This window comes from Gnatocerus cornutus, chromosome 1 (assembly GCF_029298725.1).
Source record: "Gnatocerus cornutus isolate USDA-ARS CGAHR chromosome 1, icGnaCorn1.1, whole genome shotgun sequence".
NCBI lineage: Eukaryota > Metazoa > Arthropoda > Insecta > Coleoptera > Tenebrionidae > Gnatocerus > Gnatocerus cornutus.
Window position 1 is genome coordinate 10107901 of NC_142233.1, and position 21558 is coordinate 10129458.

The 21558-nt window shown below is 33.9% G+C and overlaps 6 protein-coding genes across 6 annotated transcripts; 2 read left to right on the forward strand and 4 right to left on the reverse strand.

Annotated features, from left to right (window-relative positions):
• Positions 1 to 58: 58 nt before the first annotated feature.
• On the forward strand, positions 59 to 4006 carry CtsK1 (C1 family peptidase 26-29-p). Its single transcript, XM_088050272.1, has 8 exons — positions 59 to 182; positions 265 to 370; positions 2156 to 2637; positions 2695 to 3105; positions 3157 to 3283; positions 3343 to 3451; positions 3503 to 3690; positions 3741 to 4006. The coding sequence occupies exons 1-8, from the start codon at positions 137 to 139 to the stop codon at positions 3925 to 3927; spliced, it is 1656 nt and encodes a 551-aa protein (XP_087906398.1). The 5' UTR covers positions 59 to 136; the 3' UTR covers positions 3928 to 4006.
• Positions 4007 to 4202: 196 nt separating this feature from the next.
• On the forward strand, positions 4203 to 6062 carry O-fut2 (O-fucosyltransferase 2). The gene is made up of 6 exons (XM_088037630.1): positions 4203 to 4641; positions 4687 to 4949; positions 4998 to 5229; positions 5273 to 5465; positions 5512 to 5689; positions 5742 to 6062. The coding sequence occupies exons 1-6, from the start codon at positions 4490 to 4492 to the stop codon at positions 6023 to 6025; spliced, it is 1302 nt and encodes a 433-aa protein (XP_087893756.1). The 5' UTR covers positions 4203 to 4489; the 3' UTR covers positions 6026 to 6062.
• Positions 6063 to 8381: 2319 nt separating this feature from the next.
• Pldn (biogenesis of lysosomal organelles complex 1 subunit pallidin) lies at positions 8382 to 9135 on the reverse strand. Its single transcript, XM_088037052.1, has 4 exons — positions 9019 to 9135; positions 8858 to 8968; positions 8636 to 8810; positions 8382 to 8584 (listed from the first exon to the last, which is right to left on the reverse strand). The coding sequence occupies exons 1-4, from the start codon at positions 9048 to 9050 to the stop codon at positions 8471 to 8473; spliced, it is 432 nt and encodes a 143-aa protein (XP_087893178.1). The 5' UTR covers positions 9051 to 9135; the 3' UTR covers positions 8382 to 8470.
• A 22-nt stretch (positions 9136 to 9157) lies between these two features.
• Positions 9158 to 10026, reverse strand: LOC148180258 (26S proteasome non-ATPase regulatory subunit 9). Its single transcript, XM_088037040.1, has 4 exons — positions 9841 to 10026; positions 9689 to 9788; positions 9442 to 9641; positions 9158 to 9391 (listed from the first exon to the last, which is right to left on the reverse strand). Exons 1-4 carry the CDS (start codon positions 9937 to 9939, stop codon positions 9176 to 9178), a joined length of 615 nt encoding a protein of 204 aa, XP_087893166.1. The 5' UTR covers positions 9940 to 10026; the 3' UTR covers positions 9158 to 9175.
• Positions 10027 to 11748: 1722 nt separating this feature from the next.
• LOC148180259 (dual specificity protein phosphatase CDC14A-like) lies at positions 11749 to 13806 on the reverse strand. Its single transcript, XM_088040473.1, has 4 exons — positions 12813 to 13806; positions 12461 to 12775; positions 12282 to 12411; positions 11749 to 12232 (listed from the first exon to the last, which is right to left on the reverse strand). The coding sequence occupies exons 1-4, from the start codon at positions 13187 to 13189 to the stop codon at positions 11774 to 11776; spliced, it is 1281 nt and encodes a 426-aa protein (XP_087896599.1). The 5' UTR covers positions 13190 to 13806; the 3' UTR covers positions 11749 to 11773.
• Positions 13807 to 18284: 4478 nt separating this feature from the next.
• Vps35 (Vacuolar protein sorting 35) lies at positions 18285 to 21503 on the reverse strand. Its single transcript, XM_088045240.1, has 7 exons — positions 21438 to 21503; positions 21042 to 21243; positions 20776 to 20991; positions 20394 to 20725; positions 19966 to 20176; positions 19311 to 19912; positions 18285 to 19260 (listed from the first exon to the last, which is right to left on the reverse strand). The coding sequence occupies exons 1-7, from the start codon at positions 21450 to 21452 to the stop codon at positions 18421 to 18423; spliced, it is 2418 nt and encodes an 805-aa protein (XP_087901366.1). The 5' UTR covers positions 21453 to 21503; the 3' UTR covers positions 18285 to 18420.
• Between the last annotated feature and the right edge of the window lie 55 nt (positions 21504 to 21558).

Genomic DNA, 21558 nt, shown 5'->3' on the forward strand with positions numbered 1-21558 from the left:
TGATATAGACCGAAAGACCGATCGTATCCGAACGCTTACCCTTTCCGTGTGTCGCTCAACTCGTATTTAATCACTAGTTATCGAAAATTTTGTTTAATCGAGATTTGAATTCGAGACGACCAGCAGCAAAATTACGATGCTGCTGTTGAATTTTTTGTTGGTTGTGTGTCTCCCACTCCTAGGTAAGTCGTATGATTCTCATCTCTAATAATTATTATTTTGATTTATTTTGCTGTAAAATTTGTTGTTTTTCCTTCTTATTAGTTCGAGGGGATTGCTCGTTAACAGCCCCTGCTTGGAGCAACACAAACACAGTGAAAGGAGTTCTCTACATTCCTTATGCAGAAATTGAGGAACCGTTCTATGCGTGGTGAGTTTTCTTATCTCAATTAGTGTCTCAAGTAGAAATTTCCTGGTTTGCGTCAATTAAGATAATTTCTTTATTACAAAACCAAAATATTTCTTTGTTTGGGGTTTGAAGTATTTACAACAATGATAAAAATATTCAACAATCGCAAATCTAAAAATTAAGAGGTCGGAGACGATAAGTTTTCTATAAATGAATAATTATTATCAGCATGCCTGAGGCTATGATTGGGTGCGCGTCATTTAAGAAATATTTGTAGACAGAGAAACAATTTTGTCGATTAAGAAATTAAAAAGGGAAAATTATTACATTTTGTTGTTTTATCAAACATTACAAACTTTATTCTTCTTATTTATACGCATATTTTTCTTTAATTTCTGATTTATATTCGATTCTTATTCATACTTCTTATCTTCTATCCATTTTTCTTCACATAATTTTTGTGTTTATTCTATTCATTTTTTTTGGGTTTCTACTGCTTCAGATTTTTCTTTGCATTGATTCTTGCTTTAGGTTTCCTTTTACATCTTCACTTATACTTTGTCACATTTATTCATCTATTTCATCCATGTCTTTCATTTTGTCGTACAGTCCAAGATTCCTCTCCGTTTATGATTCGCAATGAATTTCTCATTATTGATGCCGCAGTGCTCTTCTATGGTTAATACTTTTCTCATCTGCTTTCTTTTTTTGCTCTGCTATTACACGTATATTATATTATTATTACAATGAACATTTGATATAGTCTGTCTGAAAACAATTTTTTTTAAAAGTTGCGTTTATCAAAAATTTTGATTATATCAAAATAGGTAGACAATATTTTTAAAATAATATTCTGGTATCTCTATGTATATGCAGACACAGAAAGGACAAAAGAGCTTGCCTAGGCAATGACCTAAAAATAGCCACATTATACACCGAATATACACAAAATAACCAGAGAAGTCACCAACAGAAACGAAAAATCAATAATAAATAATTAAGAAATGTGGGACAAAGTAAAGAGCATAAACAATAAAAGAAGTATAAACTAAAAGAATCATAAATTAAAGACAACTTGACCTGACGGTATCTCAATCAGAATCTATACAAACAAAGAGAGGAAAAATAGTAAAAAATTATTATTAGTGTTAGTAGACAAACAGCGAAAAATTAACAATAAAAGACAAGAAAGAAATATTAAAGAAATACCTTGCAAATACAAATATAGAAAACTAGGAAGAATATCAATTGTCAAGAGCAAGAATAAACGGTGAGATAAAACATGAAAAGGAAAGAACATAGAAAATATCAGAAACATTTTTCAGAACGATAAACAGTGTCTCTTCTGTTTTTGCATCTTTAACACACGGGTATTTTAACGACTGATAGTTGATGTGATTATATCGAATGACAGAAACTATATAAATTAGTTGACAATATCAAAGGTTGCTTATAACAAGTGTTTCTTATATCAAAGGTGGCTATATCGAATGTTCACTGTATTATTATTCCAAATTTTGCCAGTTTCTCTCTTCTGTTACAGATATAATTTTTAACTTTGTTCAGTTTCTCTTTATTGTATTCTATTTTGTTGTGTTTATACTTTTCCTCTTGGGAAATCTTTCCGACTTGTGAGTTTCTGTCTGATTTTTTCTTTTCTTATCCCTCAACATTTCCTCTGTAGTCCCCGGATCTCTTAATTCTCCTCTCTTATTACCTTTTTTTATCCATTTATTACATCTACTTAACATTGATGTATCTTTGTGTACTTCTGTTCTTACCATACAAATAAACGAATTTTTAAAGGTACGATGGAGCCTCCAAACAATCCCGCATCGACTACTACGGTGATATGGTCAAAACGTACCAACTCTCTTCATTTGGTCCTTATGGCTCCAGTATAAAAATCGCCCCCGTAACCACAGAATCTGAGACAAACACCAAAACATGTCTCCAAGTCAACGGAACTTCCGACTATGCCATAGAGCCACAGAGCATTCTTCCAGTTCTTACCAACTTTGAGTGCACAGGAGAAGAAACCATTGGAGGAATTTTGACTGAAACATGGGCACTTACAGAAACCATTGGCCAGAAAGTTAATAAGTATAGGATGTGGTTGTACTACAAAAACGACCCAAACAACGATGCTATCAAAATTGCGATTCCGGTGAGATACGAGATGAGGGGGTACAATTCTTTGCTGGGAAGTCACTACGATCATTATTATTTGGAGTACGACGATTTTAATTCCGACCCCATTTCAGAAGATGTGTTCAAAGTTGATCCAAGTAAGTTTGTGAAATTGTTCAACGAGCTAATTTATTTTATCTTCTTCCTCTTTGTAGACTTAACCTGCAGCGCTTTTCCTGGTCCCGGAGACAAACATATTTACACGTTTAACCCCATGGCTGAATTTATTCGTCCCGAAACCACAACGCACGTTGACTTTGAATTCAACAAGTTCACCCACAAGCACCGCAGACAGTACAAGAACGACACTGAACACGCAATGCGTAAAGAAATGTTTAGACAAAATATCCGGTTTATTCATGCAGTAAATAGACAGAACAAAGGGTATTCTCTGACTGTTAATCATCTAGCTGATAAGAGTCCTCAAGAACTTAAAGCGTTGAGAGGAAGAACTTACTCTGGTGGTTACAACGGTGGTGCTCCTTTCCCGTACAAGAAAATACAAGAAGATAACATTCCTGATCAGTGGGACTGGAGGCTGATGGGTGCTGTTACTCCCGTTAAAGGTACAAAGTTCAAAAAATGGAATAAAATCGTTTTAATAAAAGAGTTTTAAGACCAATCTGTATGCGGTTCCTGCTGGAGCTTTGGTTCCGTCGGCGCTATAGAAGGAGCTCTTTTCCTCCATAATGGTGGAAATTTGATCCGGTTGTCGCAACAGGCATTAATTGACTGTTCCTGGGGGTAAGACCATAAATTTACCATCATCCTGCCAATAATAATCTGTGTACTCTCTCATTCAGATATGGTAACAACGGTTGCGATGGAGGAGAAGACTTTAGAGTTTACCAATGGATGTTGAAACACGGTGGCATTCCTACAGAAGAAGCATACGGCCCTTATTTGGGACAAGTGAGTACTGTACACATTTTAAGATCATTTCAGTGAGTTTATTAATTTTAGGATGGATATTGCCACGCCGATAAAGTTGATAAAGTTGCGAAAATCACCGGTTATGTTAACGTTACCACTAACGATGAGAACGCGTTGAGATTGGCCATCTTCAAACACGGTCCTATTAGCGTGGCCATCGATGCTAGTCAGCGCACTTTTAGTTTTTACTCAAACGGAGTGTACTATGAGGAAAAATGGTAAGTCCTTGGGTTGTCTTTACCGATTTCTAATTACGTTTTTGTTGTAGTGGAAATAAAATTGATGAATTAGATCATGCTGTTCTGGCTGTGGGCTATGGGTCTATCAATGGTGCAAACTACTGGTTGGTCAAAAATAGCTGGTCCAACTATTGGGGTAATGATGGATACGTCTTGATGTCGTCCAAAAATAATAATTGTGGTGTTATGACCACCCCAACTTATGTGACAATGTAATGAAAATTGTGATTATATACATTTATACCTGGGTATATTAACCTGTTCCTTTAAATAAATAAAATAGTCCATGTGTTCATTTTGAATTTAATTTTTTTTTGTTGAGGTTGGTAAGTAGTTTAAATTAGCCAATGTGATCAGTACTACTTTTCATTTATTTTGAATACCGCATTTCAAGGTCAAAATTTGTGACAGTTGTGGAGCTCTACGACAAATTTAAGAGGATTTATGTATTGAAAACAATCACGAACAGGTCTTTGGGTGTTCCAGTACTCGTTTATGTTCAATTTAGTGAATAAATCTTCTCAAATTTGCCGTAGAGCTCCACAATTTCCGCAAATTATGACCTTGAAATGTGGTATTCAAAATAAATGAGGAGTACACGTCGCTACACGTTTTGTTTTACGATATTGGCAATACATTTGAAAATTGGTTCTCTAATGTTAAACTTCCGGTTTAAAAAGAACACTATTTCCTTAATAATTACTATTTTTACAAAGTTAGCATTAAATTAACAGCAATTCCTCTATTAAACATTAAAAAAGTTTGACATAACCTCAAAATGTGTTCAAAGTGTTCAGCGTCAAAACTAAAAATAAAATATTTAATATTTAAATTTACGATACTCCTCTTTATCACAAGTGTTTTTTGCGAAGAAGAATTTTGTCACGCAGATTCGTCTTGTTCGGAAAGTTCAAATTCTAAAAAAGAAAAGTAAGGAAAGAGGTTATATTTTTCTTTTTGTATCGCATTTTTTAGATTTATTTTATACGATGTAAATCCGCCCGAAGGTTTCAATCTTCGTCGTGATGTCTACATGAGATTTGCAATTTTAGCTCACAAACTGAAAAAATCAAAAAATGAGCTTCTTAAAAATTTCAAATTGGTGTTGCCCCCATGGTCGCACTTATATCACTGGAAATACAATCCGGAGCCGGAACACATTCCTTGGAGCTTATTTTTTGACTTGAAGAGTTTGAAAGATTTTGCTCCTGTGGTTGAAATGCACGAATTTTTTCATTGTAAGTCACTTTTTTATTATAATTCCATTTAATTTTATGAGATTTTAGCTTTAAATAAGACTTACGTTGTCGAGATAGATCAAGTTTATATCTTGCAACACTTTAAAGACATGTTTGAGACTGGTAACTTTGAAGATAGGATGAAAATAGATGAATGTTCACAAAAATCACAACTTAATTATTTCTTTTACAAGAATGTCACCTCAAAGAATGTTAAATGCTTATCGTACCATGGACCAGCTACTAAGCTATCGGAGCTGTTGATCGAGAAACCTTCCAAGTGAGAATTTTATCAAACAGAATGTAATTTTTGTTTTAAAAAGAACTGTTTTATTCCATCACGCTGAAGTGGCCTTACATGACATGTTTGGAGACAAGTTGTACTGGCAGTGTCGACGAAGCATGAGATTTAACTTGGAATTGAAGAAAATTGCAAATGAGTTTAGAAAAAACAATTTTAATTCTTCAGATGAATTTGATGCTACAGTTTTACCTGATCTGTGGAAAGACGAAAAAGTTAGATTTTATATTGCCTGTATGTGTATACAGATTTTACTTTTAGCCTGGTCGCAATGCAAAGGGGGGGCCTTACCTCGGTGTACATTTAAGACGTAAAGACTTTTTAAGAGGGCGTTCTCATCAAGCTCCATCTCTTATAAAAGTGGCAGAGCAGATTGTGGAACTGTTGGAGGAAATTAATTTACAACAAGTTTTCATTGCTACAGATGCTAGTAGTGATGGTACTTATTGAATATTTGTAAATGATTCGTTACTGATTTTATTTTTTACTAGAATATGAAGAAATCGTTCAAAACATCCCGTCCAAATACACAGTGGTGAGATACACTCCAAGTCAGGAAATCAAAACAAGGTACAAAGACGGGGGAATTGCCATAATCGATCAGATTATTTGTTCACATGCTCGGTATTTTATTGGAACGTACGAGAGTACTTTCTCATTTCGAATCCAAGAGGAGAGGGAAATTTTGGGTTTTCCAAGCGCGACAACTTTTAATAGTTTTTGCGGAGATAGTGGCGAATGTTCACAGCCTTCAGTGTGGAAAATTGTGTACTAAAATGATATTATACTTTAGTAAAGACTGAATTATTGAAGTACGTTAATATTTGTGCTACAACCTACTAGTTTTATAGTAGAATTCAAAGGCGGATTATGGTCCTTAAAAAAGGGGTATGTATTCTTAAATTTCGGTTCTGTTAAATTTTCTTTTTAGATTCTATACATTCTCTTTTGTTTTTGAATCTCTTTAAATTCTTCTGAAATTCTCTTATAGGTTCTATGTAAATTTTTTCCTCTGCATTGTCCGTATTTTCTCTTTTAATTTTGATTCTATTGTTTTTAAAGACTCTAATTCTATTTAGATTAAATTTAGAATCTAGATTTTTATTTATTTTTCTTTGATTTCTGTAGATTTTCTTCAAATTTTTTTTTGTGTTTTTCAAGTTTTGTCAATTTTATTTTTACATTTTGTCTGATATTTCTTCTTTATTTTTGTCCAATTTTCCGAAGAGTTTCCAAATTTTCTTTGAATTCTCTTTGATCTTTCCAGAGCCTTGAGTCGCATAAATTGAGCTTTTGTTTTCTTTTCGATTTAAAAAAAATATACATCTTGAATTTCCGAGATTTACTTTAGATTCTGTAAAATACACCAGAGATGCTTTTTTCTTTAAATTCTTTTAAGATGTTCTTCAGATTTTCCGCCGATTCTATTTAAATTCACTTTAAATTTTATCACTGCCATCTGACTTTAGGTTCTCTAAATTCTTTCCAAATCTTTAAATTGTGCCTACTTTTCCGTAGATTCTTCAAATATTCTTCATATTTTATTATTCTTATTTTTTTTAGAATTCCTGGATTTACTTTCATTTTGATTTTCTTGACATTTTTCTGAAACTGCCTATCGATTTTCGTAGAATTTTCCTAAAACATTTTCTTTAGTTTGTTCTTAGATTTTTTTTCTACATTCTCGTGTTCACTACTCTTTGAATTTTCCCTGGCTTGTTTCTAGTTTTCCTACATTTTTAGATTCTATATGGATTCTATAAACTATCTAAGTTCTCTTAAAACTTTTTCAAGATTCTGTATAAATTCTGTCTGATTCTTCGTAGATGCGCCAGATTAATTTTGGATTTTTTAAAGCCTCGACTTTTAAAAAATTAGTTATTTTTACATTTTATATTCACGAATTCTCAAACATTTTTTTGACTCTATTTGCAAACTTGTTGATTCGTCCTAGATTCTTTAAATTTACTTAAAATAATGAAGTTATATCAAGATTCAACGGTTAAATCTGGACAAATCGGCTGAAAGGTGCTTGAAATCCGCAAAATTCGTCGAAAAATCAACTAAATTTGAAGCTAAATAGCGATTTTCTCTATAAAATGGGTTTTAAAGCTGTATCCGCAAAGTAGAGACAAAAATGCATAAAATAATAAAGTTTTATCAAGATTCAGCGGTTAAATCTGAAGAAGTCGACTGAAATGTGCTTGAAATCCGCAAAAATTGGATTTTGTTCTAAATCTAAATTCTTTTTAGATTCTAAGTATACTTTGTATTTTCCGTAGATGTAGCAGATTCTCTTTAAATTCAAGATCGTTCAAAATTGTGACCGATTTTTTCTCAAATTCCATCACGATTCTTATTGGATTTTCAGGATTTTCTAAAGTTTCTTATTTCTGTTTTATAAAATCGTAAAATCTTATATTCTTTTCTTAGATTCGTTTTCTCTAGATTGTACACATAAATTCATTTAAATTTTCTTAAATCCCCTTGAGTCTATTTATATTTTTCCATCAAATCCATTTTAAATTCTTCTCGGTTTTACGGTAGTCCCTGATTTTTTAAATATTTTACATGGATTTTTTTAGTCTCAAAATTTTTCAAGTTCTCTTTAGATTTTCCTTAGGTCCTGATTAAAGTTTCTATTTTTTTAGAAATTTTCAGATTCTCCTGTTGTCGAAATTTTCTCCAGATTTTTCTTTCATCCTCCAAACTTTTTCAGATTTTTTTTAGAATTTTAAATTCTCGTTAAACTTTGTGTAGATAGTATCTAATAAATTGTCTCTACCTCCTTAGATTCTCTATATTTTTTGGACCTTACAGATTTACTTGTGTTTTCTTTTTTTATGTTTCGAATTAAATCTTAATGTTATTAAAAAAGTGCAAAGTTGGAGTTTTGCGCCGCTGTTATTATTCAAAATGCAATTTTAGAAGTGGCCAAATATGAGTCCGGTAAAACTGTTTACGTAAGTGGTACACCTCAGTACAGCAAAATCCGTGAAGGTGTACTAATAAAGTCGAATTCTGCGGATTTAAACGAGTCTGACAAAGTGTAATTTTTAGTCAAGCCTACTTTAGTTTGAAATTTCGTTTTTGGATTACGGGAAAAAACATTTCCCACCGGCTAGCAGATAAAAGATATTAAAAATGTATTTTAATAACGACCCAAAACATAACAATTATTTGCACACTTATTATAACATACAAAAAAATCAATCAATATTCACGTTGTTTTCTGACTGGCTATAAGACTTTGCTCCATTTTTATCTCCGCTTCCTTCTGCTGTTTGATATACTCCTGCTTTTCACGAAGCTGGCGAATTTTTAAGGCACGTTTCTACAAGCACGGAAATAACTTTGGAAATTTATATCAAATGAACAAATTTACTTTCAATTTAACACTCTTTTCATGTAGAAACTTCATGTCCTTTTTTATATTAGCTAATTTAGTTTGATACAATTCCATGCTGTTAAACATTGCCGTCAACTCATCAGAGAACTGTAATTCTGAGAGGGCCAAATTTTCATCATGGACTTGGTTCATTAAAACTGATTCTTTGTCTCTAAAAATGACTGAAATAGATTTTAGACAACCGAGAAAAACACGTACCTCAATTCATTCAGCGCGCCTTGGATCTGAACTAAACTTGGTTCGTAAGTTTTTAATAAACCACTTGTTAAAGGGGCAACTGCGTCAGTGTAAGGATTGGGTGACACGTCCCTAAAATTGAATTTATATTTACGAAATAGTTTTAGGACAGTATAAATTACAACTCCTTTTCATCTTGGAGTTCTTGCAGCATATTAAAGCAGTGGTAACATTAAAACTAAATACTTTCATTAAAAAGATTTAAGGTTATGTTTTAGTGACAGCTGTCATAACAATACAATGACGTTTAAAGTCACGTGGTAAGGTTTTCTAATATTTTTATTTCAGAACGTCTATATTACAACCAAGAAGACCTCTTCCATGCCATTTTTGTGGTCTCAGCTGAGTTATTATAAATCTTCCTCTCCTTTTCAATTTGATCATCACTTCACTGCCCTCAGAATGTTGGACTATGGCTGCTATGTCAGTGATGGTTTTAAAATTGGTAGAGTTTACAGATCCAAATTCAACAATCTCATCATTTGGACAAAGTCTCTAGAAGTTCAAATAGTCAATTTATAGTAAAGTGCTATAAAACAACTTACAGCTAACTCTGCTGGAGATCCTGGGGAGACTAAAGTGACTTTAGCAAAAGGAGTCTCATGTACAACTGGCCTGTCATCACATCCATTGGCCATTTCCACGTCATGAAATCCGTTTGTTTGGCGGTTCTGTGGGTTGGAGTAGTAACCTTCTAAACCATTTTCAATTTGTTTCATTAAAGTTTTGTGGTCATTCTGCAAACCTGAGAAATCATGATAAAATGTGTAATCTCAATATGCTCAATCTTACATATAATTCGGTGTCTTGCATGTCTGACTTGATAGACATCAATCGAGTTAATGGGAAATCCCTCGGCGTCCACCAAAGGGTCGCTCATACCAACTCCATTCTACAAAAACTTCATAGAAACTCCCAGAAACTTCGACAATTTCAATACTTACAAGTGTCAAGATTTCAGTCAACTGTTTAATTTCATCTTCTATTTTGTCCTTCTGCTGCATTAGCTGAAGAACATTCTCTCTAATATTTTCAGCAGACATTTCAAATTAGGTTATAAACATGACAAACAAGTTTGGTAAACAAATGTCATAAGTGTCAAAAAAGGACAAGGATCGTAAGGAAGTGTCTACAACGACATGACAGGTAATGACAATTTTCTCGTTAGAAAACCGGCAGGTGCGGAGGTCCTTGAGAAGATATTGGGGTCTCTTAAAAAAAGAAATAAATACTAATATCTTAAGATTCTTTATTACACTTTTCGGCTTTGTATCAATTTTCTTTTTCGATTTTTTATGTTCTCTAGAATTTTATTTTTTTAATTTTTTTGAAGTTTTTAAATATTATGTAAATTTTCTATACATTTTTTTTGAATATTTCTTAGATTATTTTTGGATTATCTGGATTCTTATGGTATTCACTCCATATTCTTTTTTGATTTTCCCTGGCTTGCCTGTAATTTCTATTTTGATTTTTTTTGAGTTGTTTTTAGAGCTCCTGGTTCTTTTAAGGTTAATTCTATATTCTCTCTAGTTTCTTTAGATTACATTTTTTTTAGATTTTCCTTATTTTCAGTTAAATTTCTACATTTTTCATGAGTAAATATGTATGAATATTTTTTTGATTTTTCCTTGGATTCTCTTGATTTTTTAAGAACATATTTTCTTAAATTATCCCTTCCTTCACTTTAGATTCTGTCTGGTTTCTCACAAATCTCTTTCTATTCTTTCTAAATTCTCGTTCAATTTAGTCTAATTCTCCGTAGATTTTTGATTTTTTAATCCTTTTTGGTCTTTTTAGAGCCTTGATTTTTTATTTTTACATTGTATATTCTTGGATTTTCCAACATTTTTTGATTTGATATAACCTTTATTTTAGGCTCTGTAAAAAGCCTTAGTAGACTCTTTAAATTTACTTGAAGTTACTAAAATTTCTTTAGAGCCTCTACATACTATTTTTGACAGATACTTTAGATATTTTAGTTTGTACATTCTGTTTGGATTATCATTAAATTCTACCTCAATTTTCATTGACTTTTTAAAGATTTTCTAAAATTTATTTTCTAATAACGTCAGATTATCTCGTTCATTTTAGATTAATTTTAGATTGTTTCTAATTTCTTTGTCTTCAGATCTTCCTCAAATGTATGTAATATTTTTAGATTCTTATTGAATTTTACATTGATTTCACCATATTGTGCATAAATTCCCTTTGAATTCTTGTTAAATTCTTCTCTCTAAACCAATTTTAGATTCTTCTGAGATGTTTTTTATTTTCCTTAGATTCTGTTTAGAGTCATTTTTAGACTCTTCCGGTTTGCTTTAAATTTTATACATTCTTTTTGGGTTTTTTAAATTTTTCTTGAATTCTTTTTAACAGTCGTTGCACTTTGATTCTACGTATTTAAATTTTCTATAACTGTCTAGATTTCTACTTTGCAGATTTTCTTCAGGTTTTTTCGTATTTTCTGAACATTATTTTTAAGTCCCCTTTAGTTTTTTTAAGTAGATTCTTTTTAGATTCCCTTTAAGGTTTTGAATTAAAATTTAATTTACATTTCTTTTTAATTACTCTCTACCAGAAATTTTTAGTCAATCAGCCAAATATGTACAAGTTATTTTGAATTTTGACCAAAACAGGTATTTTAAAAAATTCTCGCCGGGATATCTGCTGATAGAAAAAAGAAATTCCTCAACAGTGTCAAAATTCCTGTGATAATTTTCCGGAATAAAAAATTACGGTTTAACCTGGTCCTGACGAAAAAGACAAAGCTGTCTCAATATTGGAATGTTTTTGCAAAGTCACCTGCCCGTTAAGTCAACTTGTGCAATAGAAAAACCAAAAAAAACCGCCAAAATCTTTATTCCTCACATTTTGTTACAATTTATATTTCGGCATCGCCGTAAGAACCCTGCCAACTTTATCCCTCAACTTCTCCGCTTCAAAAGTGCGAACTGAAGCCAACAATTTCGAGACATGCCGAAGATACTGTTTCTCATTCATTTGCCTAAGAGCCCTGCAGTGAAAATTAAAATCGTTCAACCGCAGTTTCTTCTTTGCTTCCATAATAATACGATTGCGATCAATCGGCCATTGTTTACTATAAATCCCGTATTTATGCAGAGGCATGCGGGTCTCATCTCCATAATGCCGCAGTCTGTATTCACTGCCGCACCTCCACAACCAACCTTCGTTGTCTTCAAGGAAAGCTTGTTGGGCTCCGGTTACCGATCCTGGGCGGCAAATCCGCAGCCACGCTATAGCTTCTTTGGCGGTCATGCAGTAGTGCTTCATGAGATAAGCACCGATTAAAGTTCCTGTCCGCCCTAATCCAGCCTTGAAAGATATCACTTTAAACAGGGAAAGATAGTTAAAGAGCGACTACTTTGCAGTGAACAGCGACAGCCGCTGGAGCAGTTTCGGTGATTCTCAAGAAATTGTTGAGGATTTCCGCGGAAGGAACTGACCCGTCGTCGAAGAAGAGCTCGTAGTGCTCGATTCCCACACGAGTGAAGCTAGCAATGAAGAATTAAATTCGATGTTCAACAACAAGAAGGATCTTACACGGCGTTATCGTAATGCTTATCATTCAGCCGAATCACCGTTTTAACGTCATTGCGTAAAAAGTATTCTAAGTAGAAGCCTGGACTGCGTGCAACTCCCGACCTGACTTCAGTGGGTCCCAAGAACGCAAGAAATTTCCTTGGAACGATCCAATTCAAGCTCCCCCTTTCCACATGGTCACAGTCGTCATACTCTTGGAAGTTAAAATCGGTGAAATCAAACAAGTTGAATTGCGCAGCTTTTGCCACTCCGGAAAAACAGTCAAATAGTCTTAAGGTCTTTGACGAAGTTCGCTGAAGAGCGTCTACAAATTGCCTGCGAAAAATAATAAAAAGTACGAAATCGTACTCACTTATAAGGCTCCGTAATCATCAGAATTTTGTACACTTCGTAAGGGTCCATCTTCAAACAAATCACACAAAAGCTTCCCATTAGATACGCCGCATTGGTTTTCTTATTCGGATCGTGGCTAGTGTAGTGTATAAGTTTTTTCCTTCCTCTGAAATTCTGCAAATATTTCATCATTTTACAACAGTACTTGTATAAACAGGAGATGTTCAATGGTCCGAAATCTTGGAAATAATTCCTATATCTGAACTCTTCGTCGAAACAGACGAAGCCTATAATTTTTGTACTTTTGAGGCGCTTGTAACTTGAAAATTTTGAAACGGCGAAATAGAGACGATTCCTCACGATCTCCACGACCTTGTCGATGTACTCGTGCTCCATTTTTAGGGAAATAAGTAGCAGTACGACGAATCCGTGCACAATAACGCGAAGAATATGAATTGGAGGAAATAATTTATAAGGATTGCCAAAGAAAAACCGATTATACTGTGAGTGAGTTGCTTCATTTTACAAATTTTGCATTTTGAATGACTGGACGGGAGACAGAAGCACACTCAGTTTGAAAGTGAAAGACGAAAATGTGGAAGACATTCTTGACGACAATCAAACAGTATTTTATGCATCAAGTACAATTGCGTCCAAAAATAATGCACTATCCCATTGCTTATTTCCAAACAGCATCGGAAAACATTTTGAGGGCCTCGCCAGGGCAGGTATACAAGTCCGTTCTTGACCGTCCCAGTACATCTGGGTAGTCATAAAATGGTAATTCTTCAATGTTTGCAAAAACCCTGTTCTAAAATTATTTAGATCTTATTTTGCTGTGCTGTGATGGTAAATGAAACGTATAAATACTGTAGTGCGTTTATGGCTGTAACTTTTTAAACAGTTTCCACCAAACTGACCGCAAGACCCTATAAACATAATCACCCTCAAGCAGTTCCTCAAGTGGTGGTCTTGTCTGATGACCAGAATTGATTCCCAATAAATTACAGCATTTTACTGGAATTAGGGAAAAAATTTTTGGAAATAAAGTTTTAGGACATACATACAAATATAGTAGATTACTCAACGTGTGAAGTTGAGTTTTGTTTTAATCTAATGTGGACTTGTAATAATATAGTTGACGAATGATTAAAATTTAGATTATCTTAAAAGTGCAGTATAAAGTTTTTCAAATTTTGTTTAAATTAAATAAAAATATAATTGTCAATTTTGACATGTCAAATCAGTTGCTCTCATTGTTTTGTAACTTTTTCACTTACTAGATAGTAGAAACATAAGTTAATTACTAGTGAAGAAAATTTGAGTTTCTTAGGTCTCAAACAATGATAGAAAATGTATTTTTATGTCAATGTTGAAAAAACAATATTTTTAAGCTAGACAAATAATTAAAAAAATTATACACCCGGTTTACAGAAACAAAATTAAATCCTTCATTTTGATCAATGATTTTTTTACGAAACCAAATAATGTTATTGGGGTTTTTACATCAGAAAAACTAAAACTCGAGAAAATGTATAAATTGATGCTTCAAAAATTATAAACGCTAGTTGGCCATAATCAGTAAAACATGTAAACAGCTTGTCAAAATCAAGAGATTGCGAAAAGACGCATTTACCAATACTAGTATAGTTGCCAAAATTTTAAACGGCACTAGGATTGTTAAATGTGCCTTTATACAATCTACTGCTAAAGTGATACTGTAACTCTAACAATTTAGAATGAAATGAAATATTTAACATTATGTTAAAGTGACATAAGTAAGTTGCAAGTTTAATTTAATTTCAATTAAATTATTGCGTTAAGCCGGCCTATACTTAATTACTTACTATTGATCACAATTAAAAATCGATTGTTTTAAAATTTACTTTTTTAGCAATGAAAGTGAATTGTATGAAGAAAAATGAACTTAATTAAATGCGTGATTAATTTAATTGCAATCAACTTATAGTGGTACCGAGGTCATTGATTAAGAATACAAACATATAGATTCAAAATTTCTTTCAATGTTCTTCATATCATGTTGTTTATTCAACTCAATTTTCAAGAGTTGTCGAGTAAGTTGTAAATAAAATTTGGATGTCTGACGCACCCCTCTACAAAAACTGACCGCTCAGATCTCAAGCAGACCAACCCAAAAGTTCTAGGGGTAAAATGTATTGTTGGATGCATATTCTGTTCATACCATGGTGCATTATTTTTGGACGCAATTGTACACAAAGTGCCAGTTTTGTACCCAATAAACATAACCGAGTCCACTAAAGTAGCTATTAAGGGTCTACGCTACGCTATACCCGGTATATGGCTTACGATTTTTCGTTTTTGAAGCGCATTTTGGACTTTGAAAAATCGCTCGACCTCTGTATGTATGCGTCTCAGGTAGAGCTATGGAGGTGACATCTTCGAATTTTGAAAAAATGAAAAATTTGACTTTAATTAATTAAAAACTGAAATTCCCATTTTTCGTTTTTAAGGAATATAAAGCAACCTACGAAGTTAAAAAAATACCAACATGTGGAGAATTAAAACCTCTATGGAGGTGACATTTTTGTTTTTGTCATTATGCTATAATTTTGAAGTTATTAATAAAAAAACAAATCAAAAATAGGCAACCAACAGTACAACTGACGCAAATTATCTTATGCAAATCTCATGATTTACGACCGCTCACTAGGGGGTCACTGACGTTCCGCCCAATTGTAATAAACTGCTGTCGGGTAAAAGTAGGTAAAGACCCAACTGGTCGCTCTCGGCAACAAACATCGAAGGTACTTGTAGCAAGTGTATTGAGAAATAATATCTTTAAACTGTCATATAATTCACTGTTTTCCACATCACCCTTGGGGTACAGAGAGACGGCGCGTTTTTTTTAAGTGCTCTCCCCAATAGGCCTACTGCACTCTTTTGACTCTAACTATAAAACTACTTTATTTTAGAAATGACAATCCGGACATTTGAACGAACGTAATTTATAAGTCTTTCTTTAAAATTGTTTTTTAAAAATTTATATACAAAAGTATGATCACTATTAAAATTCAATGCTGCCGCATAACATCTCCCTTGGTAAGACCCGGCAAGAGAAAAGTTAATTCGTTTCCCACCTACAAATTTATTAACGACAGAATTGAAACATTCCACTATGTTATTATCCACGTCGTAAAGTAAACTAACTGACAAATTCGCGACTCTATTTAACGCAGGTAAAAATATATCGTAGAGAGAACTATTTTTAAAATTATTATACTCAATCAAATTTGTGGTATTTCCAACTTTATTACAAAAATAAGTTGCGCATTTACTGTGATCACCAAATATATGAGCAGGTCCATTATGAATGTCTCGTTTTAAATTTTCGATTTTTTTTGAGAATGGCAAATTTTCATTTTTTCTGTATCTAATCGCACTTACTACAGCTGTTCTAAATTTAAGTATATTTGTTCGCAAAAATTTTCTAACTTGAAGGTCTGTTCTGAGAATTTTTGAAATTTTGCGCAATTTTGTTAAAACATGATTTCTACACTCAATTTTTAGCAATAGCATTTCATCAATAGCCAATGTTTGCGTTTTTTCAAAAACTTTTCTTTCCGTGTTAACGTATTTTTTAGAACTCATTTGTGGAATATCTAAAGCGGCACAAAATTCAGTTAATTGCGCATGACCCCCACCTACAGCAACATTTCCGCAAACAATAGATTCATTAATTTCACATCTAGCATTTTCTGGTTCTGAACTGAAAGTATCTACAATTCTACACATGTTACACTTATACGTAAATATACTTTTTAAACCTATTCGTTTTTCCGCAATTATATCAAAGTTCTGAAAATTGCAATTAAATTGATCGTGTTTTAAATTTTTTATAGTATTAAACAAATGATTTATATCTACAATTCTACGACCACTGAGAGAAAAATTTGTATTATTGGAAACATTTTCTATTTCAAAGACATCGTCCGATAACTCTGACTCAAAACCGCTATTTACATTTTCACTTTTGGAACTCTTTCTAACATTTTTCCATAACCGCTTCGCAATTTGCTTTCTACTTTTTCGTTTAACTGATGTGCTTACATGATTTATTGAACCGTTCGCCATTGTAAAATAAAATAATTAAAAGCAAATAATAATCTAATCTAAAAAACAAAAATTTGCCAGTAACGATAAACACTCTCTATATCTGTAATAAACAGCAATTCTGATACAAGCAACTCACCCACTTTGAACAAAAAAACTCACTAAAGAGATTTAGAAAAGTAAATTGATTCAGAAGTCGAGCACAGTCAAAAACACAAGTGTTCACAGACTGAAAGAATTTAAATATTTTTTTTCAAGATATTTATACATAGGGCTTTCATCCCTTTATTTGTTGTTGTAGTGGGATAAAGAAGTGGGGCTATCACCCTCTAAATGTCTTTTTCTAAGTAGGTAAGCTAAGAAACTCAAATTCGTTTTTAATTGTTTTTGGATGATTGGAGTTTAGGGATTTGCAATATTTTCTTGAAATGGAAATTATGGTGTTAATCTCGAGATTTTTGAAAGCAAAACATTTTTGAAAGCAAATTGTCTTATTAGTTAAGTGTAAAATCCACCGGTAGCAGGTAGCTTATTAGAGATGAGGATTTTTATGTAAAATTCGTACAATTAAAGACACAAGTGGATACAGGTTTTTAAAAAATAGTTTTTTGCATAATAACATTAAACGACAATTTTGCTTTTCCTGTGTGGTTCTGACTTAAAAAATATTAACCAATATAGAAACTATGATAATTTAAAATGTTAAAATTGTTAAAAATGAATTAGGGAACTATTTTTATTGATTATCGGGATGTATTATTATGAAGAGTTAATTTTTAAATCACAGAAAACAACAACGTAAAAAAGGCCCAAAAACTCATGTGTCAGGTAAAAGGTTTGGTTAAAAAAAATTAAATGCGTTTTTCTCAAATAAAAATAATAAAATAATAAGTAATTTTAAACTTTCCCCGGCGACCAGTGAGGAAAAATTTCGGACTACATTTACGAAAATTACATTTTTCAATTAAAAAACATTTTGTCATTACGTACTATGGAAACTGGAAATTTGCGGATTTTATACATACATTTTCCATTAATTGAAAAAAAAAAAAATTACGCCCGTAAAATTTTTACCTACTAGAACTAGAAATTTCACGGGCTCAAAACGCAGAGAAACTCAAATCCTGATATTTAAACTCATCTTTGGTCCAACACGAATTTATTGTTCCAACCGCTGGGTTTCTTAGGAAATGTGCAGGTCAAGCGACCGTTTCCATAAAGTTTATGATCCCCTCATTACCAAATCCTCGGTAATCCCTTTTGGCAGCTGTCAATCAAAGGTGTTGTTAAAGTTGCATACTTTTCAAACAGAAATTTTCGGGCAGGCTCGTAGACCCTTAAGTTACTAGTCTGGTAAAATAGTCCGCTAAAGTTCTGTGGTGCATATAAAATCCGTGTATGATTGGTGCTTCCATATATTTTGCCGTATCATAATATACATATATTAAAAAATCATTATAATTAACAAATTATTCAAATAACATAGTCTGACTTAATAATATACACATCTCTAGCACTAAGTCTGATTGAAAAAATTACACCTCTAGGCCCTCATACGAAACTCCGTCGGTATCGGGCGTCACCAGTCTCGACCTCAAATGATCCAAAGTATTGTTAAAATGTTTGGTGATCTGTTCAGTTTCATCAGAGCTCTCCAAGTTCGGCAGCTCTTCTTTGATTTTTCCAATAACTTGATTCAAAACCTGTACACTAACTTGATCGTTTCCTTTCTCGAAGAAATAAATATAATGATTCAACAATTCAACAAACAACTGAACTTGCACGCTGACATCCATGCATTGTTTAGCGATTTTCAAACCTTTCTTCAGACATTCCACGACGCGTTTTCCATCATGAGTTTCTTCTCGGTTACTCGCCAAAGTTTTCCCGCTCCAGAACAAGTGGGAGCAAGTGGCTACGCCTCTGCATTGGTCGGGTTTCTTCAGTAATTTACTCGCTGCTAGGGCGCACTGCGTCCGCAAAGGGTCGGAATTTTCTTCCGAGAAACAACTGATCTGTTCCAAAGTCCCCACGATGAGGGTTATGGCGGCCAACTGAGCTTTGGAGTCTGATATTTCGTCTTCGTAGAGAGAGAATGCTTGCGACATAAACTCATACGCCACAGTTTCGTGGTTTTCGAAACCGATCTGGTCGATGGCTAATGCTCCTTGGAGGAACAATCTTAAAGGCAATTCCGCGAGCTCTGCTTTTACTAACGCCGTAATGGTAGAATGACAAAACTGAAAGATTTTTTGGCACTTCTTTTCCCACTTTTCGTCCTGGAGTTGCTTGTATTTGTAAGCAAGAAGGTACGCTTGGAATAGAAGAGGTGGGAGCGTGTACTTGATGCGCTGAGACCCTCCGCTGCCCAAAATCTAAAACAATGGTACTGTAAGTACGTTACCACGGTTAAATAAACACCAACCTTTCGTGCACTCGTGAGGATTAGGTACTGATCGTCAGCCACGTTGGATTGCAGTTGGTGAATAAACCTAGCCAATAAACACTGTTCTTCTGCCAACTCTTCTAAATCGACCTCTCCTATTGGCTGCTCTTCTTTATCATTGACCAATGGATTCAACAGATTCAAAGCTTGCTCAGTTTCTCCCTGGCTCGGCACAATAGTCTCGTTATCCAAAGCATTGTTTAAAATGTAAATGCTCAACGTTTTCCGTCCATTATAATCTAAATGCTGCATCAAACCAGCATAATGTTTCAATTCCAAGATCGTCAACAAGTTATTATAATTATCAAGAGGGATTTTCAACAACTTTTGTAACTCTTTGGCCACCAAAGAATTCGATTCGAGATGCTCAAGCCCCAAACGCTGGAAAACTTCCACGCTCGTTAACATAACTTTGTCTATGTAGTCAATTCTATCGGGATAACACTTCAAAGCCAAGTTAACCAGCGCTACTTGAAGAGCTATCATGTCTTCAGGAGGCAAGTACTGACGGTTGGCGATTATTGAGGCAACTTGGTCCGAAAACACTTCGAAAAGTTGGACTTGCTGCAAGATGGTAGCTCCTATGTAAGAAAAAATTTACCGAAAGTTGTTTAAAGGGTTGGTGAACACAAACCTTCACTTCCTAGAGTATCTGCACGTTGACTAAACGTGGCCAAACGCTCCATCAAACTGATTACTATGTTTTTGACGTTGACTCCGGCTTCAAGTTCGGCACATGATTTTAAAAAGGGATTTAACGTTTTTATGTGGAATTCGTCCGGAAATACTTGGATTATGCATTCCATTAGATATTCTTGAGCAATTGCGTCGCGGCAGCTGACGACCTGGAGACAAATTGATTTCTTAGGATGCTAGCTGCTACTTTTTCTTTGAATCAACATTAGAAAAGTTCTCAGAAGCAAACCGCCTAAACTTACGATTGAAAAGATTTTGAATGAAGGCAAAACATCGACACAAAAACATTTTCAAACACCGAAATTTACAATTTTTTTATTCCCTTTGAGTTCGTGTCAACGAGATTTTACTGTATTAACTTCGTACCTGCTCCAAGATCCCGGGTAGAACCAATTTTTGATATTTTTCAAGCGTCACAGACTCCAACTGACTCAACCTGACCAGGTTTGTCCCCACTAAAATCTTCAATTCCTCCCTCTCCCGTTCTCTATGTTGCCTCTCCCTAGAATGACCTTGATGCTGCATTCTCACCCACAGTTTATTCATTTCCGCGAAATTCATCAACACAAAATCAACAGAATCTCGGACTGTGCCTTCTGGAGCATCCGCATCAGTGTCAGGGGCGTCTGGTAACACATTTCTTGTGCACTGTAGAAGATAATTGCGCAAGAAAAGGCCACGCAGCGGGTGTTGAACTCCTACAATTTGTATGTTTAATCAAAATACTAAATTAGATTATTAAGGGTACCTCTGCACATCTCCACCAAATCCTTCAATAAGTCTCTCCTTAAAGCATTATTAGTTTTAATGTAAACTAATCCAACAGTGATAAGGAGATATAGTCTGGGTACAATATTACCGGCATATTGTACGAGTTCGTATAAATCCGCCACTTTGCGCCCTTTCTGGAACTCATCTAAGAGGTACAACTCTAAATGTCTCAACTCATCTGTGATGGCCATATCTAAAAACTTTGCTACAGACACAACTCTGAAAGGATTACTTGTTACTTACAAAGCTCGTAGTAACTCTTTGGCGACAGTAACGACGTCCGGAGTTCGGCAAGCATCGCACTTGCATTTTTCAGAGCATCCATCAGTTTATTCTTGTCGAGAGACCTTTTCATGTGAAAAGCTTGAGCCTTGACCACTCCCAAAGCATCTTGAAGATACTTCTCCTGTTCTTCGACAGGCGATATTTGAGGCGGAGTTGTTGGCTGAAATATTATTTTATTCAGTCAACAACTGTCAAAAAGTAAGGTTATATTTATGTAATTTTCAGTTTACCGACAAAATGTTGGAAAATCTATAACGATCTAAAGCCCAAGTGGGAAACGCACGGCGACCTCTCATTATTAAAGATTGTAAAGCACTTATCGGTTTACGAATATAAAAAATTACAAAAACTTACCATTTTTGTGGGCATTAACACCAAATCTCCACCTCGGGATTAAATTGTCACTAAATTACTACCAACCTTGCCCAAATAAAAAACTGTTAAAACACCAAGTGAAGTCCGTTGCACACCATCA

Excerpts from the sequence above, each read along its gene's own strand:
- Pldn (XM_088037052.1), bottom strand. The coding sequence starts at position 9,050 with ATGCTGCAAGAACTCCAAGATGAAAAGGAGTT. Across the intron at positions 8,969-9,018 it reads CTCCAAGATGAAAAGGAGTT|GGACGTGTCACCCAATCCTT; the intron begins GTAATTTATACT and ends ATTCAATTTTAG. Across the intron at positions 8,811-8,857 it reads GGCGCGCTGAATGAATTGAG|AGACAAAGAATCAGTTTTAA; the intron begins GTACGTGTTTTT and ends AGTCATTTTTAG.
- LOC148180258 (XM_088037040.1), bottom strand. The coding sequence starts at position 9,939 with ATGTCTGCTGAAAATATTAGAGAGAATGTTCTTCAGCTAATGCAGCAG. Across the intron at positions 9,642-9,688 it reads TGCAAGACACCGAATTATAT|GTTTGCAGAATGACCACAAA; the intron begins GTAAGATTGAGC and ends ATGATTTCTCAG. Across the intron at positions 9,392-9,441 it reads GATCTCCAGCAGAGTTAGCT|AGACTTTGTCCAAATGATGA; the intron begins GTAAGTTGTTTT and ends TTGAACTTCTAG.
- Vps35 (XM_088045240.1), bottom strand. Across the intron at positions 20,177-20,393 it reads TACCCGGGATCTTGGAGCAG|GTCGTCAGCTGCCGCGACGC; the intron begins GTACGAAGTTAA and ends ATTTGTCTCCAG. Across the intron at positions 19,913-19,965 it reads AGATACTCTAGGAAGTGAAG|GAGCTACCATCTTGCAGCAA; the intron begins GTTTGTGTTCAC and ends TTTCTTACATAG.
- O-fut2 (XM_088037630.1), top strand. The coding sequence starts at position 4,490 with ATGTGTTCAAAGTGTTCAGCGTCAAAACTAAAAATAAAATATTTAATA. Across the intron at positions 5,230-5,272 it reads TTGATCGAGAAACCTTCCAA|AACTGTTTTATTCCATCACG; the intron begins GTGAGAATTTTA and ends TGTTTTAAAAAG. Across the intron at positions 5,466-5,511 it reads ATCTGTGGAAAGACGAAAAA|CCTGGTCGCAATGCAAAGGG; the intron begins GTTAGATTTTAT and ends TTTTACTTTTAG.
- LOC148180259 (XM_088040473.1), bottom strand. The coding sequence starts at position 13,189 with ATGGAGCACGAGTACATCGACAAGGTCGTGGAGATCGTGAGGAATCGT. Across the intron at positions 12,776-12,812 it reads ATGATTACGGAGCCTTATAA|GCAATTTGTAGACGCTCTTC; the intron begins GTGAGTACGATT and ends TATTTTTCGCAG. Across the intron at positions 12,233-12,281 it reads CTGTCGCTGTTCACTGCAAA|GCTGGATTAGGGCGGACAGG; the intron begins GTAGTCGCTCTT and ends ATATCTTTCAAG.
- CtsK1 (XM_088050272.1), top strand. The coding sequence starts at position 137 with ATGCTGCTGTTGAATTTTTTGTTGGTTGTGTGTCTCCCACTCCTAG. Across the intron at positions 3,106-3,156 it reads TGCTGTTACTCCCGTTAAAG|ACCAATCTGTATGCGGTTCC; the intron begins GTACAAAGTTCA and ends AAGAGTTTTAAG. Across the intron at positions 3,691-3,740 it reads GTGTACTATGAGGAAAAATG|TGGAAATAAAATTGATGAAT; the intron begins GTAAGTCCTTGG and ends TTTTTGTTGTAG.